This window comes from Serinus canaria, chromosome 23 (genome assembly GCF_022539315.1).
Source record: "Serinus canaria isolate serCan28SL12 chromosome 23, serCan2020, whole genome shotgun sequence".
Taxonomy (NCBI): domain Eukaryota; kingdom Metazoa; phylum Chordata; class Aves; order Passeriformes; family Fringillidae; genus Serinus; species Serinus canaria.
Window position 1 is genome coordinate 4,325,247 of NC_066336.1, and position 16,909 is coordinate 4,342,155.

At 55.3% G+C, this 16,909-nt stretch overlaps 1 protein-coding gene across 1 annotated transcript in view; it reads left to right on the forward strand.

Annotated features, from left to right (window-relative positions):
* Positions 1–16,909, forward strand: part of CSMD2 (CUB and Sushi multiple domains 2) — a 238,452-nt gene that overhangs the window by 206,965 nt on the left and 14,578 nt on the right. The window contains 11 exon segments of the mRNA XM_050983373.1: positions 344–532; positions 2,195–2,380; positions 3,810–4,004; positions 5,629–5,802; positions 6,769–6,942; positions 8,081–8,254; positions 9,124–9,312; positions 11,751–11,924; positions 12,773–12,955; positions 14,114–14,290; positions 16,094–16,273. Coding sequence (XP_050839330.1) covers positions 344–532; positions 2,195–2,380; positions 3,810–4,004; positions 5,629–5,802; positions 6,769–6,942; positions 8,081–8,254; positions 9,124–9,312; positions 11,751–11,924; positions 12,773–12,955; positions 14,114–14,290; positions 16,094–16,273 — 1,995 coding nt within the window.

Below are 16,909 nucleotides of genomic sequence, written 5' to 3' on the forward strand. Positions count from 1 at the left end.
GGCTCATTTCCCAACCACTCTTCAGAATCAGAAGCCTGATGTGGAGAGTCGATGCCAGGGACTGGATATTGGGAAAGGTTTCTGGGTGAGGGGGTGATGGAAAAGTCTGTCCAGGCTTTGCTCAGCAAATGAATTAAGGAATATTAATTACCAGGAATGACTCCTTATTCCTGGAGCTGGGTGAGGCTCAGACCAGAGCCCTGCCCTCCATCCCCGCTTCCACTCCGCGTTTCTCCATCGCCAGTTTTTGGTTTGGGCTTTTTGGGGAAGCTCCCTGTAATTGCTGGGAGCGGGAAGGGAACGACCCAGTGACTGGTTTGCTTTTCCCTGCCCTCCTTGCCAGCTCCCTACTGCAGCCTGCCACAGCCACCAGCCCACGGGATGATCCTGAGCCACTCCGGGCTGCGCCCCGGCAGCTCCGTGCGCTTCGGCTGCGACGCCGGCTACCGCCTGGTGGGACACAGCACCACCACCTGCAGCCAGCACCCCCAGGGCCACTTCCACTGGAGGGAAGCCACCCCCCTGTGCCAAGGTGAGAGCTGGGAGGGGCTGGGATCGAGTTCTGAGAGTCCCTGGAAAAGCAGTGAATAAAAAACCGATGTTGGGATTGGGTAATTGCGTGTTGAGAACAGGCTGGGAGCGCTGAGGGGTGATCCTCGTCTGCCAGGCTTTGGGAAGAGATGGCAAAGAGGGGAGGGAATGACTGAGAGCTGGGAAAGAGCAGCAGGGAAAAGGTTGGGTTTTCCAGGTGCTTTCTTTTCCCTGGGAGAGCCATTGGTATTCAGCCTGGCAGCCTGTCTAGACACCAGGCCTTGGAGAGGGATTGGCCAGCCCTGAGCTCGCTGCAGTGACACTCCTGTCACCATCAGTGCCGCCAGGGACGGCCTGATCCTGCCTCTGGAGCTGCTGACACCTCTCAGAACTCCAGCACCTGCCAGCTGCTCTGGGATCCCACTCCAGGCTGGGGCAGGAGGGGGATAAAAGCTGGGCTTGCATGGGGAGAGCCCCAGGGCTCTGCTGATGCTGCTGCACAGGCAAAGTTTGGGCTCTCCAGGCCTCACTGAGCTCCATGGCACCAAAAAGGGACTTTTGCTGCTTCTCCAGCCCTGCTTTTGTGCACAGGGAACACCAGGAGGGGGAATGGGTTGGAGTGGCTCAGGAGCTGAGCAGGGGCTGCTCCAGAAGGGAATGGGTGTGTCTGGAAGCACGGGCAGATATTGGGATCAGGGGTTAGGGCTGTGTCTCCTGGCAGGTTCTGCTCCTCTCCCAACCCCACAGAACCTTTAGAAACTTCCCAGGTCCTGGCTGCTCTTCCCTTGGGCATCCCATCCTGTCCAAACCCTGGCAGGTTCTGCTCCTCTACCAACCCCACAGAGCCTTCAGGAGCTTCCCAGTGGAGTTTCCCAGGTTCAGGCTGCTCCTCCCTTGGCATCCCACCCTGTCCAGACAGGAGGGAAGTGGATCTCCCTTTCCCCCAGAGCCAGGCTTGGAGAGGGATGGGAACCTCAGGGTGGGTCTGGAGTCAGATCTGGATCTGCTTTCCCTCCTCCTCCTCATGCTGCTGGAGAAGCAGATCTGGGGACGTTTCCCAGCGCTGGCAGGGTTGGGAAAAAGGGTAACAGCATAAATGGCTGGGATTCTTTGTGTATTTTGGCTGTCACCTGCCTGTCCCCTCCCTGCCCTGCCCCTGAGCCCAGGATCCCAGCAGGAATGGTGCCTCCCTTGGGAGCGCTGCCACCTCCAGCAGCCACCTGGCCCCATGCCTGCTTTTCCCTTTTTCCCCCAAATTCCTCCCCTCTGCCTCCTCATCCACGAGGATGATTTATCCTCCCTTCTGCCACGACATAATTCCACAATTTGCTGCCTTATGTAGGGCAGGGTGCTCCTGGAGAGGGTTTGGGGCCGGTGCTGCTGTGGCTGTGGACACGAAGCGTTCCCGCTGTCGGATCCTTTGTCTCTGTGGAAACTCAGAGCTCTCTGCTGATGCAGCCTGTGGGACAGATGTTATGGGAAGTGTGAGCCAGGAAAAACTGGGATTCAGGGTTGGCTTTGCAAAAGCTGGTCCTGTAGGAAGTGTGGGCACTCCCCACAGTGTCTGTAGGGAAGTTCGGGATCCGGGATTTCGGTTTGGGATAAAACCAGCAGCTCCCTGATTTATTTTAAATAATTTTTTTGGGGTGTTTTCTCTTCCCAGCTCTCTCCTGTGGCATTCCCAGAGCCCCGAGGAACGGGGTTGTCTTTGGGAAGGAGTACACAGTGGGCACCAAGGCCGTGTACCAGTGCAACCAGGGCTTCCAGCTGCAGCCGGGCGCTGAGCCCAGCGCCGAGTGCCTGCAGGAGGGAGTGTGGAGCAACGGGAACCAGCCCCCTGCGTGCCTGGGTGAGTGGGGCTGGGGCACTGCACGGCCTTGGGGGCTGCCTAAAAACACGGGCCAAGGGAATAAAACCCAGGTGTGTCTCTTGAAGGGCCTTCAGGGACATTTAGGGCAGACAAAGCCCCGAGGGCTGCACCCAAAATGGGCCATGGGTCATTGGATGATGGGTCATGGGTCATTGGATGATGGGTCACAGGGTTCACACTTTTATAAGTTTGGTCCATTTGCATATTGGGGGTTCATCTCCCAATTAAAGGCATTTACCCCAAGTTTGCTCCCCCAGCTCACTTTTGTTTCTATTTCTCAGACAATGAGGTGTCCCTGATTCCCATTTTGTGATTTTAACACCACTGCAGGGGGTTTTTCTCTGTGGATTTCATCGTCACCACTTACAACTTCATCCACAAAATTTTCCTTTCAGTTCCCAACCACAGCCCCACCAGGGGATACCCCTTGTGGGGATGTTCACAGGGGTCCCAGGACGAGGGAAGAGATGGGAATCTTGACTCTGTGTTTCAGAAGGCTGATTGATTATTTTATGATATATATTATATTAAAAGAAAATTCTATATTAAAACTATACTAAAAGAACAGAAGAAAGGATTTCATCAGAAGGCTTGAAAGGAAAGAATGATAATAAAATTTTGTGATTGATTAGAGAGTCCGAGACAGCTGGACTTTGATTGGCCATTAATTAAAAACAACCACATGGGACCAATCACAGATGCCCCTGTTGCATTCCACAGCAGCAGAGAATCATTGTTTACATTTCATTTCTGAGGCCTCTCAGCTTCTCAGGAGAAAAAGGATTTTTCATTAAATATGTCTGTGACACACCCCTCATTAAAAACCCTCCACACCTGGACTGTTTTGGGGGGCTTAAACCTCACTGAACCCACTCTGTGTGCCAATTTCCCCCGTGCCATTTCCCCCCGTGCCATTTCCCCCCGTGCCATTCCCCATCTGCCATTCCCCATCTGCCATTCCCCATGTGCCCATTCCCCCGTGCCATTCCCCATGTGCCAATTCCCCATGTGCCCTTTCCCCCGTGCCACATCCTCCGTGCCCTTTCCCCCGTGCCATTCTCTCCGTGCCATTCCCCCCGTGCCATTCCCCCGTGCCATCTCCCCCGTGCCATTTTCCATGTGCCCTTTTCCATGTGCCATTTCCCCCGTGCCATTTCCCCCGTGCCATTCCCCCTGTGCCAATTCCCCTGTGCCAATTCCCCCGTGCCATTCCCCCGTGCCATTCCCCCGTGCCATTCCCCCGTTGCCATTCCCCCGTGCCATTCCCCCCGTGCCATTCCCCCCCGTGCCATTTTCCATGTGTGGTTTTCCATGTGCCATTCCCCTGTGCCAATTCCCCATGCTATTCCCCCGTGCCATTCCCCCGTGCCATTTCCCCGTGCCAATTCCCCCGTGCCATTCCCCCCAGCTGTGACGTGCCCCGACGTGGGCAGCATCGCGGTGGAGCACGGCCGCTGGCGCCTCACCTACGAGGTGCAGTACCACTACAACGCCCAGCTGATGCTCATCTGTGACCCTGGCTACTACTACACGGGCCAGAGGGTCATCCGCTGCCAGGCCAACGGCACCTGGAGCATCGGGCAGCCCGTGCCCACCTGCAAAAGTAAGAGCAGGGGCACCCCAGGGTGGCACCGGCGGCTGGGTTTGTGGTTGGGGTCGGCAAATCCCAACCTCGGGGGTTTCAGGATGGTGCTGGTGGGTGATGATACCTTTGGGTACAGGATGGGATGGTTTGGTGCAGATTTGGGGAGGAATTCCATCTCTGGGAGGGCAGTGAAGGGATGGGATGGATTTCCCAGGGCTGGTTTTGTGGTTGGGGTCAACAAATCCCAACTTGGGGGTTTCAGGATGGTGCTGGTGGGTGATCGTACCTTTGGGTACAGGATGGGATGGTTTGGTGCAGATTTTGGGAAGAAATCCATCCCTGGGAGGGCAGGGAGGGGCTGGGATGGATGTCCCAGAGGAGCTGTGGCTGCCCCATCCCTTCCAACCCACCCCATCCCTGGAAGTGTCCCAGGCAGTGTTGGAGCAAACTGGGGTAGTGGGAGATGTCCCTGGGGTAGAGCTCAATTACTCCTGGAGCAGCTGAGTCAGGGACAGCAGATCTGCTGGAAGGGATTTGGGATGCAGGGAGACTCCTGGATGTGATTCCTGGTTTCATCCCAGCACTTCCCTGGGATCTCCAGCCCTTCAGCTCAGCTGTTGCTGTGGGGTCCCAGCAGCTCCTCTGTCCCAGCTGCTCTGAAGTCCTGGCTTTTAAGGAGGAAAAATAAAGAATTCTTCTGTCAAGGCTCAGCTCTCCCACGAGCACCAGGTTTAAAGGGTAACAGTGTCACCTGCAAATCAAACCCACCGGGGCACACCAGCAGCTCTCAGTTGTTCTGACACCACTGCTGGGCTTTGCATCTCTCCTCTTGTCAGAGGGGGAGAGCTTTTCTCTCCAAGTGCAGACAGAGGCAGCAAAATCTCTCCTTCCCTGCTGCCTGCCTTTGTGTGTGGAGCTGTGACTGCTGGCGTGGGTGACAGATGTACTTTTCCCCCCTGCCAGCTCTTCCTCTGGATCTGGGAGCAGGAGCCTGACCTCCCTTTGTTCCCTCAGCCTTATTGCCACCTCAATCCAAGTGACAGGATCTTGGCAGTGCCCCGAGGTCAGGAGCGCCCAGTGGGAGCTCTGGAGGGTTGGCAGAGCTTGAAGGCAGAGAAAATGAAGATGAAATCAAGAGCTGGAGTTCTGAGGGGGAGTGGGGTTGGCAGAGGCTCCTGCATCCCACAAACCCAGCTGGGATCTGCAGATCTTGGGATTTCGGCTTGTGGGGCAAAGCTGGGTGTCACTTTTAATTAGGAACTTTGTGCCATTCCAAGGTCAGGCTTGGAGCATCCTGGCCTAGTGGGAGATGTCCCCACTCACGGCCTTTAAGGTCCCTCCCAACCCACCCCATTCCATGATTCTCTGGGTTTTCTGGGAATCAGGCTTAATGACAGGAAAATATTCCTGAGTGAGGAAGTTCTGGTGTGAAAAAATCCTTTGGTTCCTTCCCAGCCTGTCTTTAGTGTCCTGAAGCACAAATCTTAGCAGCTCTTATTTTTGTCACCTCATCTAACACGGCTCTGGATTTATTACAATTCCTGGGATTATTTCACGAACTTTCCCACCCCAGCAACAACTCCTGGATGCATTCCTTCAAAACCCAGCCTGTGTTCTCACTCTCCTTTGGGATCTGTCCTAGTTATCTCCTGTGGGGACCTGCCCACCCCTCCCAACGGGAACAAGATCGGGACCCTCACCAGCTATGGGGCCACTGCCATCTTCTCCTGCAACACTGGCTACACCCTGGTGGGCTCCCGGGTCAGGGAGTGCATGGCCAACGGGCTCTGGAGCGGGGCTGAGGTCAGGTGTCTGGGTAGGTACCCCCGGGGAGCTCCCGTGGCACCCACGGGGGTGGGAAAGGCTCCTGGGGAGGGAACGGGGGATTTAGGGCTGACACCCTCCCTGCGGGGTTTGCAGTGGGTGTAAAAGGGGGGCAGAGTTGGATTCCTGCATCCTCGGGAGGTGGGAGGTGTTTTGGGAGAGATTTGGGGTGGGGATGGTTGTTTGGGAGAGCAGAGTGGTGAGGCAGCAGCCTGGAGGGCAGAGAGAGCGGGTTTGGGTTGGATGCTGGGGTGGGTTGTTCCCTATAGACAGCATGGCAGGGATTGCCCAGAGGAGCTGGGGCTGCCCTGTGCCTGGAGGTGTCCAAGGAGAGGCTGGACCTGGCATGGTGGAAGGTGTCCCTGTGGACAACCCTTGCATTCCCTTCCAACCCAACCCAGTCTGGCCATCTCCAAACCCCATCCATGCCCAGAGAAGCTGGGGCTGTGCCCCATCCCTGGAGGTGTCCAAGGAGAGGCTGGACAGGGCTTGGAGTGAATGAGGATGTTGGAAGGTGTCCCTGTGGACAACCTTTGTGTTCCTTTCCAACCCAACCCAGTCTGGCCATCTCCAAACCCCATCCATGCCCAGAGAAGCTGGGGCTGTGCCCCATCCCTGGAGCTGTCCAAGGAGAGGCTGGACCTGGCATGTTGGAAGGTGTCCCTGTGGATAACCCTTGTGTTCCTTTCCAACCCAACCGAGCCTGGCCATTGCCAAACCCCATCCATGCCCAGAGAAGCTGGGGCTGTGCCCCATCCCTGGAGCTGTCCAAGGAGAGGCTGGACAGGGTGATCTGGCATGGTGGAAGGTGTCCCTGTGGACAACCTTTGTGTTCCTTTCCAACCCAACCCAGTCTGGCCATCTCCAGACCCCAATCCCGCAGAGATCCGGGCGATGCCCTTTGGGGACACCTTTGCTGGGCTCCCCAGCTGATTGCTGCTGCTCTCCCCCGCTGCAGCCGGGCACTGTGGCGTGCCCAGCCCCATTGTGAACGGGCAGATCAACGGCGAGAACTACAACTACCGTGGCAGCGTGGTGTACCAGTGCCAGCCCGGCTTCCGCCTCATCGGCATGTCCGTGCGCATCTGCCAGCAGGACCACCGCTGGTCCGGGAAAACGCCTGTCTGTGTGCGTAAGTACTGGCATTCCTTCAGCCCAGGGGACATTCCTGCCAGGAGGGGCTGGGGAAGGGCTGGGGAAGGGGCTGGGCAGAGCTCACACCCCCGAGCTGTGGGGTGCTCGGAGGTGTGGGGTGGCCCTGCACCCACCTTCGGGGTGATTCTTTATCAGCATTCCATTTTCTTCATGCAGGAAAAACTTACTCTGTATTCACATAACTCATTTTTATACAGTTTTAGTCACACACCCCATGTGTGACTCCAATTTGTTGGTGGCTTTCTGGCCAATTACTTTATTCCTTAGTGTCCATCAAATCTTTCTATTCTGAAGTACTTGTGTGTGTCAGTATTGTCATTCCTTCAGCCCTGGGGGGACATTCCTGCCAGGAGGGCCTGGAGGGGGCTGTGGAAAGGGGCTGGGCAGAGCTCACACCCCCAAGGTGTGGAGTGGCCCTGCACACACCTTCAGAATGATTTTTTTATCAAGATTCCATTTTCTTCATGCAGGAAAAACCCTATTCTTCATTCACATAACTGCTTTTTATACAGATTGACAGAGCTCACGTGTCTTTCCAATTGGTTGGTGGCTTTCTGGCCAATTATTGGTTAGTTCCATCAAATCTTTCTATCAAAAAATCCTCACTTCAGGGATTTGGAAGTAAAATTTTCCCACAAAGTTTCTCCAGCATGGGCAGATTTCATCTCTTCAGGCCCTGTGCTGGAATTCTGATTCTCCTCCCATTTTCTCTCTTTTCCCTCTGCTTCCAGGTGTAACTTTTCCCTGCAGGGAGCAGCCAGGACTGGAGGGAACAACAGAGTTTGGGATGCCGGGGTGGTGTGGGGTTAAGAGCAGGAGCTGGGGTTTTTGGAGAGGGATGTGTGGTGTAAATCAGTGGGATCCTGGCACTCGGCTGCCTGGAGAGGGACACGGGGAATTCCTGGATGCAGGGAATTCCTGGTACCAACAAAACCTACAAAAATCCCTTTCTCTCAGTGTCATCCCTTATCTCAGCAGAGCAGTCCCCAAATCTTTGGGTTTTTGGGATTGATGTGGGGGTTTTTATCCTCTCCTACCTCCAGAACTTTTTCCAATGAATAATCCACTTTTTCTCCAGGAACAAACCCGGTGACATTTCCATTTTGTCCTTGCAGCCATCACCTGTGGCCACCCTGGCAACCCCCCCAACGGCCTCACCCAGGGCTCCCAGTTCAACCTCAACGACGTGGCCAAATTCCAGTGCAACCCTGGCTTCCGCCTGGAGGGAGCTTCCCAATCCCAGTGCCTGGCCAACGGCCAGTGGAGCAGCACCCTGCCCTCCTGCCGAGGTCAGTCTGGGCCTGCCCTGGGGATTCCTCCACCATCCCAAGGCAGAAATCCCTGGAAACCACCCAGGGGATGTTGGAGATCCCAGGGCTGCTGTAAATCCCGTGGGATTTTCTCACCTCGCTGTGTCCTCCAAGGAGCTGGAGTGTGTTGGAAGAGGAAATTTGGGATCAGACCCAAATTTGGGCTCAGAGGGGGTGAAAGGTGAAAGGCAGGCACAGATCAGATCAAGTTTGGGATCAGACCCAAATTTGGGCTCAGAGGGGGTGAGAGGCAGGCACCACCCTACAAACACACCCCGGTGGTCACAGTCCATGGAAAATCCATGGAAAATCAGGATCTCTCCTCTGCTCCCCCTGCTCCTCCTCGTTTATCTTCCCAGGAAATACCTTCCCACAGCTTTGTGCAGAGCCCTCTTCCCTCTTTCCCCACGGGATCAGCACTCAGGTTCACTTCCCAAATCCCCTCCCTGCACTCCCTCCCTCTGCATTCCCCCAATCCAGGATCTCTGGCCATGCTGGATTATCAAGGATTCCCTGCTGGATGATGGAAATCCCAGTTTGGGATCAGTTATTCCCAGCTGGATAATCTAAAATCCCAATTTGGGGCTGGAGATCCAGCCTCTGCTGCTGCTGGGTGAGACCCTGCAGGATTGAGGATTGCCTGGACTCCCTTTTCCCCACTTTTCACAAGAAATTTTTCCACTCCCACCTCAAAAATCTCAGAGAAGGGAGGGAAAAAAACCCAAACCTTGAACCACGGCACAAAATCTTCAATCTCCCACTTATTTTTTTTCGGAGAACCCCACATTTTCTGCCTCCCCCTTGGCTTCCCGTTATTTTTTGGGTGTTGTTGTGTTGTTTGTTTGCAGTTGTGAACTGTTCTGACCCCGGGCACCTGGAGAACAGCGTGCGCCAAGTGCAGCCCAGCGGCCCCCACAGGTTCAGCTTCGGCACCACCGTGTCCTATCAGTGCATCCACGGATTTTATCTGTTGGGAACGCACGTCCTGACGTGCCAGGGCGATGGCACGTGGGACAGGGCCCTCCCCCAGTGCCTTTGTAAGTGGCCCCAGCCCTCCCTGTGCGGCCCAGCTCGGGGGGGTTGGCAGGATTCATCAGGGAAAATCCATCCCCTCCTCCCAAAAAATCCACGTGGGAATGGTCCCAGTGGTTTCAGGAGTTTCCCAGGGATTTTGGGGGTTTGGGGTTTGAGGAGGGGGATCCTGCTGGAGGGGGCTCTCTGGGTAGGGACAGGTGGGTCCTGATGGATTTTGGGGTTTGAGGAGAGGATCCTGCTAGGGACATTGTCTGTGTGTAGGGACAGGCTGATCCTGATGGGTTTTGGGGGATTCCAGGTGGATCTTGATGGATTTTGGGGTTTGAGGAAAGGATCCTGCTAGAGGGGGTTCTCTTTGTAAGGACAGGTGGATCCCAATGGATTTTGGGGGTTCCAGGTGGAATTCTGATAAATTTGGGTGTTTGAGGAAGGGTCCTGCTGGAGGGTTCTCTTTGTAAGACAGGTGGGTCCTGATGGATGTGGGGTTTCAGGAGAGGATCCTGCTAGGGGCATTGTCTGTGTGTAGGGACAGGCTGATCCTGATGGGTTTTGAGGGATTCCAGATGGAATCCCAATGAGTTTTGGTGTTTGAGGAAAGGATCCTGCTGGAGGGGGTTCTCTTTGTAAGGACAGGCAGATCCTGATGGATTTTGGGGGTTCCAGGTGGAATTCTGATGGATTTTGGGGTTTGAGGAGAGGGATCCTGCTGGAGGGCGTTCTCTTTGTAAGGACAGGTGGGTCCTGATGGATTTGGGGTTTCAGGAGAGGATCCTGCTAGGGGCATTGTCTGTGTGTAGGGACAGGCTGATCCTGATGGGTTTTGAGGGATTCCAGGTGGATCTTGATGGATTTTGGGGTTTGAGGAGAGGATCCTGCTGGAGGGGGTTCTCTTTGTAAGGACAGGCAGATCCTGATGGATTTTGGGGGTTCCAGGTGGAATCCTGATGGATTTTGGGGTTTGAGGAGAGGATCCTGCTAGGGGCATTCCACCATTTGTAAGGACAGGTGGATCCCAATGGATTTTAGGGGTTCCAGGTGGAATCCTGATGAGTTTTGGGGTTTGAGGAGAGGGATTCTGCTGGAGGGGGCTCTCTTTGTAAGGACAGGTGGATCCCAATGGATTTTTAGGAGTTCCAGGTAGAATCCCAGTGAATTTTGGGGTTTGAGGAGAGGATCCTGCTGGAGACGGTTCTCTGTGTAGGGACAGGTGAATCCCAATGCATTTTAGGGGTTCCGGGTGGATCCTGATGAGTTTTGGGGGTTTGAGGGAAGGATCCTGCTGGAGGGGGTTCTCTTTGTAAGGACAGGTGGATCCCAATGGATTTTAGGGGTTCCAGGTGGAATCCCAATGAATTTTGGTGTTTGAGGAGAGGGATCCAGCTGGGATGGTGCAGGTGAAGAGGGCACGAGCAGCTCTGGAGCACAGGGAGAGCTCACCTGGGTGAGTGGAAACTCACCTGAGTGGCTGAGGGCTCACCTGAGTGAGTGGAAACTCACCTGAGTGGCTGAGGGCTCACCTGGGTGAGTGAGGGCTCACCGGAGTGAGTGGAAACTCACCTGAGTGGCTGAGGGCTCACCTGAGTGGCTGAGGGCTCACCTGAGTGAGTGGAAACTCACCTGAGTGGCTGAGGGCTCACCTGGGTGAGTGAGGGCTCACCTGAGTGAGTGGGTCCCAGAGTGGTCCCAGAGGGAATTTGGGCTCCAGAGTGGATTTTAGCTGCCTTAGGGAGGTGCAGGCAGGAGCAGCCCCACCCCAGCATGACCAGTTTGTCCCTTTGGGCACTAAACCAGCTTCAATCCCATTCCCTTCCCTCGGGAATGGTCTCGGAACTCCGGAAATTCCAACTGGCTTGAGCTGTTCCAAAGCTGGGGTCATTCCTTTTGTTTTTTCCACGTTTATCCCTCCACACCAAATCCTCCCCAGCAGTTTTGGGCACATTTTCCTTTCCTTTTGTCCTGTCCTCACCCCTTGCATGGCTCCTGGGGAGTTGGTGAGTGATGATCCATGTTCCCACAGCCAGGAGGGAATTCCTGTTAAAGCCCCAATCCCAGGCTCCCTCAGCCCCCTCGAGTACAAGGGATCTCCTTACTTAATTTGGAGGATTTGTGGGCATTTGGAAATGCAAATCAGTTTTACCACTGATTCCTTGGATTCCTGGGATTAAAATTTAAAAAAAAAGGAGACTTTCCCATGTTTTTGTTTCCTGTGTGTTGAACTTCCCCGTGAGGGTGGGGAGGCCTTGGCACACATGCCCAGAGCAGCTGGAAGTGTCCCCATCCCTGGAAGTGACGTGTCCCCCATCTCTGGACAGGGCTTGGAGCAGCCTGGGATAGGGAACAGCATCCCTGCCCGTGGAAAGGGTTGGAATTAACGACATTTAGGGTCCCCCCAAGCCAGAACTGTGCATCCCCGGGGGCTGAGGCTGTGTCTCTCTTGCAGTGGTGTCGTGTGGCCACCCCGGGTCCCCTCCCCACGCGCAGATCTCGGGGGACAAGCACACGGTGGGCTCCGTGGTCAGGTACAGCTGCCTGGGCAGGCGCACGCTGGTGGGCAATGCCACGCGGATGTGCCAGCTGGACGGGCGCTGGAGCGGCTCCCTGCCACACTGCTCGGGTGAGGGGCTGGGGAGGGGCACTGCAGGGCAGCCTGACACCACAGGCTGGCCGTGGTCACCTGTTCTTGGTCACCTGGCCATGGTCAGCTAGCCATGGTCACCCAGACACCGTCAGCTGGCCATGGTCAGCTCTTCATGGTCACCTGTTCTTGGTCACTCGTTCACAGTCACCTGTTCTTGGTCACCTGGCCATGGTCAGCTGGCTGTGGTCACCTGTTCACGGTCACCCAGCCATGGTCATCCAGCCATGGTCATTCATTTATGGTCAGCCAGCCACGGTCACCCATTCATGGTCACCTGTTCATGGTCACCTGGCCATGGTCACACAGCCATGGTCACCCAGACATGGTCACCTGTTCATGGTCACCTGTTCATGGTCACCTGTTCATAGTTGTGCATTCATGGTCACCTGTTCTTGGTCACCCAGACATGGTCAGCTGGCTGTGGTCACCCGTTCGTGGTCACCCGTTCATGGTCACCTGTTCATGGTCACCCAGCCATTGTCATCTTCCACCCATTGTCACCTTCCCTTCCCTGAATTTCCCTTTCCCCCTCCTCCCATGCCCCAACCCCTCCTTGTTCCCCGAGTCCCAGCTGCTCAGGGCTGGCTTGGAGCACGTGGGAATTCCTTCATGGAGGGGAAGCATCCCTGGGGCTGATGCTGGAGCCTCCACCTTGGCATTCAGGAATTGTGGCCGTGTTTGCATCCAGCTCAAACCCAGGGGGCTCCTGGAACCAGGGAGTGTTTAATCTGGAATTCCACTCCTCTGCTGGGGGCGGAATTCCCGATGAGGGTGACACAGCCACCATCCCTGGTGGCTCTGGTGACTCCATGCTCTCCTGGCAGGGGGCAGCCAGGGCGTGTGCGGCGATCCCGGGATCCCTTCCCACGGGATCGGCCTGGGCGACGCCTTCGGCGTGGGCAGCGTGGTGAGGTTCAGCTGCGAGCCCGGCTACTCCCTGCGCGGCTCCTCCGAGAGGACCTGCCACTCCAACGGCTCCTGGAGCGGCACGCAGCCCGAGTGCGAAGGTACTGCTGGCACACGGGGCCCTTCTGCTGTCCCCAGAGCTGCACCAGTGTCCCCAGAGCTGCCCCGGAGTCCCCAGAGCTGCCCCGGAGTCCCCAGAGCTGCCCCGGTGTCCCCAGAGCTGCCCCAGAGTCCCCAGAGCTGCCCCGGTGTCCCCAGGACTGCCTCAGTGTCCCCAGAGCTGTCCCAGTGTCCCCAGAGCTGTTTTGGTGTCCCCAGGATTGCCCCGGTGTCCCCAGAGCTGTTCTGGTGTCCCCAGGACTTCCCTGGTGTCCCCAGAGTTGCCCCAATGTCCCCAGAATTTCTCTGATGTCCCCAGAGCTGTTCTGGTGTCCCCAGAGCTGCCCCACTGTCCCCAGGACTGCCCCGGTGTCCCCAGAGCTGCACCAGAGTCCCCAGAGCTACCCTGGTGTCCCTAGCACACCTCCAGTGTCCCCAGAACTGCTGTACTGTCCCCAGAATTCTTCCGGTGTCCCCAGGATGGCTCTGGTGTCCCCAGGATTGCCGTGATGTCCCTAGAATTCCTCTGGTGTCCCCAGGACTGCTCTGGTGTCCCCAGAGGTGTTCTCGTGTCCCCAGGACTGCTCTGGTGTCCCCAGGACTGCTCTGGTGTCCCCAGAATGGCTCTGGTGTCCCCAGAGGTGTTCTCGTGTCCCCAGGACAGCTCTGGTGTCCCCAGAGGTGTTCTCGTGTCCCCAAGACAGCTCTGGTGTCCCCAGAATGGCTCTGGTGTCCCCAGAAGTGTTCTCGTGTCCCCAGGACAGCTCTGGTGTCCCCAGAATGGCTCTGGTGTCCCCAGAAGTGTTCTCGTGTCCCCAGGACAGCTCTGGTGTCCCCAGAATGGCTCTGGTGTCCCCAGAGGTGTCCCGTGTCCCCAGGACAGCTCTGGTGTCCCCAGAGGTGTTCTCGTGTCCCCAAGACAGCTCTGGTGTCCCCAGAATGGCTCTGGTGTCCCCAGAAGTGTTCTCGTGTCCCCAGGACAGCTCTGGTGTCCCCAGAATGGCTCTGGTGTCCCCAGAGGTGTTCCCGTGTCCCCAGAACCTGCCTTTACTGAGGACAGGCAGTGCAGGAGGATCCCCTCCGAGTCCTGGGGGTTGATTTGTGGTTTCCGGGTGATTTTAATTTTAAAAAAATTCATTATTTTTCTTTTCCCCTGGCAGTGATTTCCTGCGGGAATCCCGGGACGCCCAGCAACGCCAGGGTGATCTTCAACGACGGCCTGGTGTTCTCCAGCTCCATCATCTACCAGTGCAGGGAGGGCTACTACAGCACGGGGGTGCTGAGCAGGCACTGCACCGTCAATGGCACCTGGACTGGCACCAGCCCCGAGTGCACTGGTGGGCACTGCTGGCACTCAGCCCTCGGGTTTTGGGCTTCTCAGGTTCTGTGCTGCTCTGGTGGTGGGGCTGGGTTCGTGTTATGGGATGGTGAGCTCTGCACGGAGCAGGGAGACAAAACAATTCCTGCTCCAGCTGGGGACCAAGGACAAATGATCCAAATCTTACCAAGGACAAATAATCCTAATCTCACCAAGGACAAATGATCCTAATCTCACCAAGGACAAATAATCCTAATCTCACCAAGGACAAATAATCCTAATCTCACCAAGGACAAATGATCCAAATCTTACCAAGGACAAATAATCCTAATCTCACCAAGGACAAATGATCCAAATCTCACCAAGGACAAATGATCCTAATCTCACCAAGGACAAATAATCCAAATCTCACCAAGGACAAATAATCCAAATCTCACCAAGGACAAATGATCCTAATCTCACCAAGGACAAATGATCCTAATCTCACCAAGGACAAATAATCCAAATCTCACCAAGGACAAATGATCCTAATCTCACCAAGGACAAATGATCCAAATCTCAGCCCAAGAGCACAAACCCCTTGGGCTGGAGAGAGAAAAACCAGCAGGGTGGGACTTTAATTGGACAATTAACCCCAATATGCAAATGGAGCAGAACTTAAAAAAATGTGAGACCACTCATCCATTTTTGTGCCCATTTTGGCTCATCCTGGGTGCAGCCCTGGCTGGGCTCTGGTGCTGCCCAAGGTGGAGATCCTTTTAATAAATCCCTGCTTGATTCTTTAGCTCTGCCCTGCTGTTCTAGCTCAGCCTTCACAAGGATGCCTGGGATGGGATCCTGCCTCAGGGAGAGGGGAAGGATGAGCTGCCAGGCCCAGCTGTGCCCACATGGTGCCTTTTGGGGCTACCTAAAATCACAGGCCAGACAAAGTTAAAGGAATAAAATTCAGTTCTATTTACTGAAGGGCCTTCAGGGGCATTTAGGGCAGACAAAGCCCCCCAGGGGCTACACCCAAAATGGACAATGGGTCACAGGTTTCACACTTCTATCATTTTGGTTCATTTGCATTTTGGGGGTTCATCTTCCAATTCCAGCTTCAGCTAATGAAGTCACTGACCCCAAGTTTGCTCCCCCCACCCAAATCAGTTCTGTTCACATCTCTGGGCCCTGAGGCAGGGAGGTGTCCTTGGTTCCCAGGCCTGGACAGGAATTGTGTCTGCCCAAAATGGGGAAGCAGCAGCTCCCACTGAGTGTGGGGTTTGGAGTTACACACTACAGAATTCCAGGATTACAAATAGATGGAAAATAGAAAAGCTGAAATCCTAAAGCACCAGCACACGAGTGCCACCCTGAGAAACTCTGCCAAAGCCTGGCCTGGCACCAGCAGCAGCTCAGCCTGGGAATTCTGCTGGCACCTCCTGGGGAAATCTTGCTCTGGGGTTGTTTTCCTCCAGCTGGATGGAGGGAGCTCTGGGATAATTTTGGGAGCTGGGGGGGCTCTCTGGGGCTGCTCTGAGTGTGACATCCCTGGGATGTGACCTGGGCAAAGATGGATTTACATCAGAGGCAGTGACTGGGCTGAGTGGGGAGTGCTGTGGGCAAGCTGCCTTCCCTTCACCCAGCTTTGACCCGGTTTGCTTTAATGTTTAATGAGTGTTAATCCAGCTCCTTTCAAGGTCTTAATGAGCCACTAAACCCCAGCTTGTGCTACAAACCTGCTCCACATTTCACTGGTTAATTCCCACTTGGCAGAAACCACCCAGGACCATCACAGGCGTGGTTCCAGCTGCCAGAAATTCTCCTTTTCCCCTTTCCTTGGCAGTGATCAACTGTGGAGACCCCGGCGTGCCAGCCAACGGGCTGAGGCTGGGCAGTGACTTCACCTACAACAAATCCGTGGTGTTCCAGTGCACTCCTGGCTTCATGATGGAGTCAGACAGAGCAGCTGCCCTCACCTGCACCAAGGACCGCACCTGGAACGGCACCAAACCTGTCTGCAAGGGTAGGAGCCCTGCAGGTGTTGCAGGAGACGAGTTTTGGAGGCCACCAGGGTTTCCCTTCCTCACAGTTTGGCGTTTGTCAGGGAGCAGCAGCACCTCGCTGTGTGCAGGGCTATCAATCCCTGCCTGGCAGGGAGGGAAGGAGTTGCTCCTCTCCTTCAAAGCCCAGGGAGTTAAAGTGATTTTGCACAAGAGCTCGGATCAAGCTCAGATGAAATATTGTGTTTTTCCAGCAGACGCTGTGCTGGCATCACCCAGAAACATCTGAAAAATGTTCCCTGCGAGTCTTTTCATTATTCTGAGATGGCTCCTGTGGTTCAGAGATAGAAAAGGGAAATAGGAAAGCAGTGGCTGGGCAGGCTGGATCTGTTTGCCTCACCCCCCAGCGCAGATAAAACGTGTGGCAGCATCTCTGCATTCCTTTAAAAATGGGGAAAATTCACCTGTCACGGAGCTGATATAAAAACAGGCCACATAAAACGCCTCAAATGCACTCCAGCTCCTTCAGAGGCTGTAAAGAGCAATTCTTCCTCTCCTTTTTCATTCTCTGCACTGAGCAAATGCTGCAGAAATGATCCAGAGTGTGGCCAAGAGTCTCATTCGGAGGCACAGGTTTGGCTGCTCTGAGCTGAAGAGCA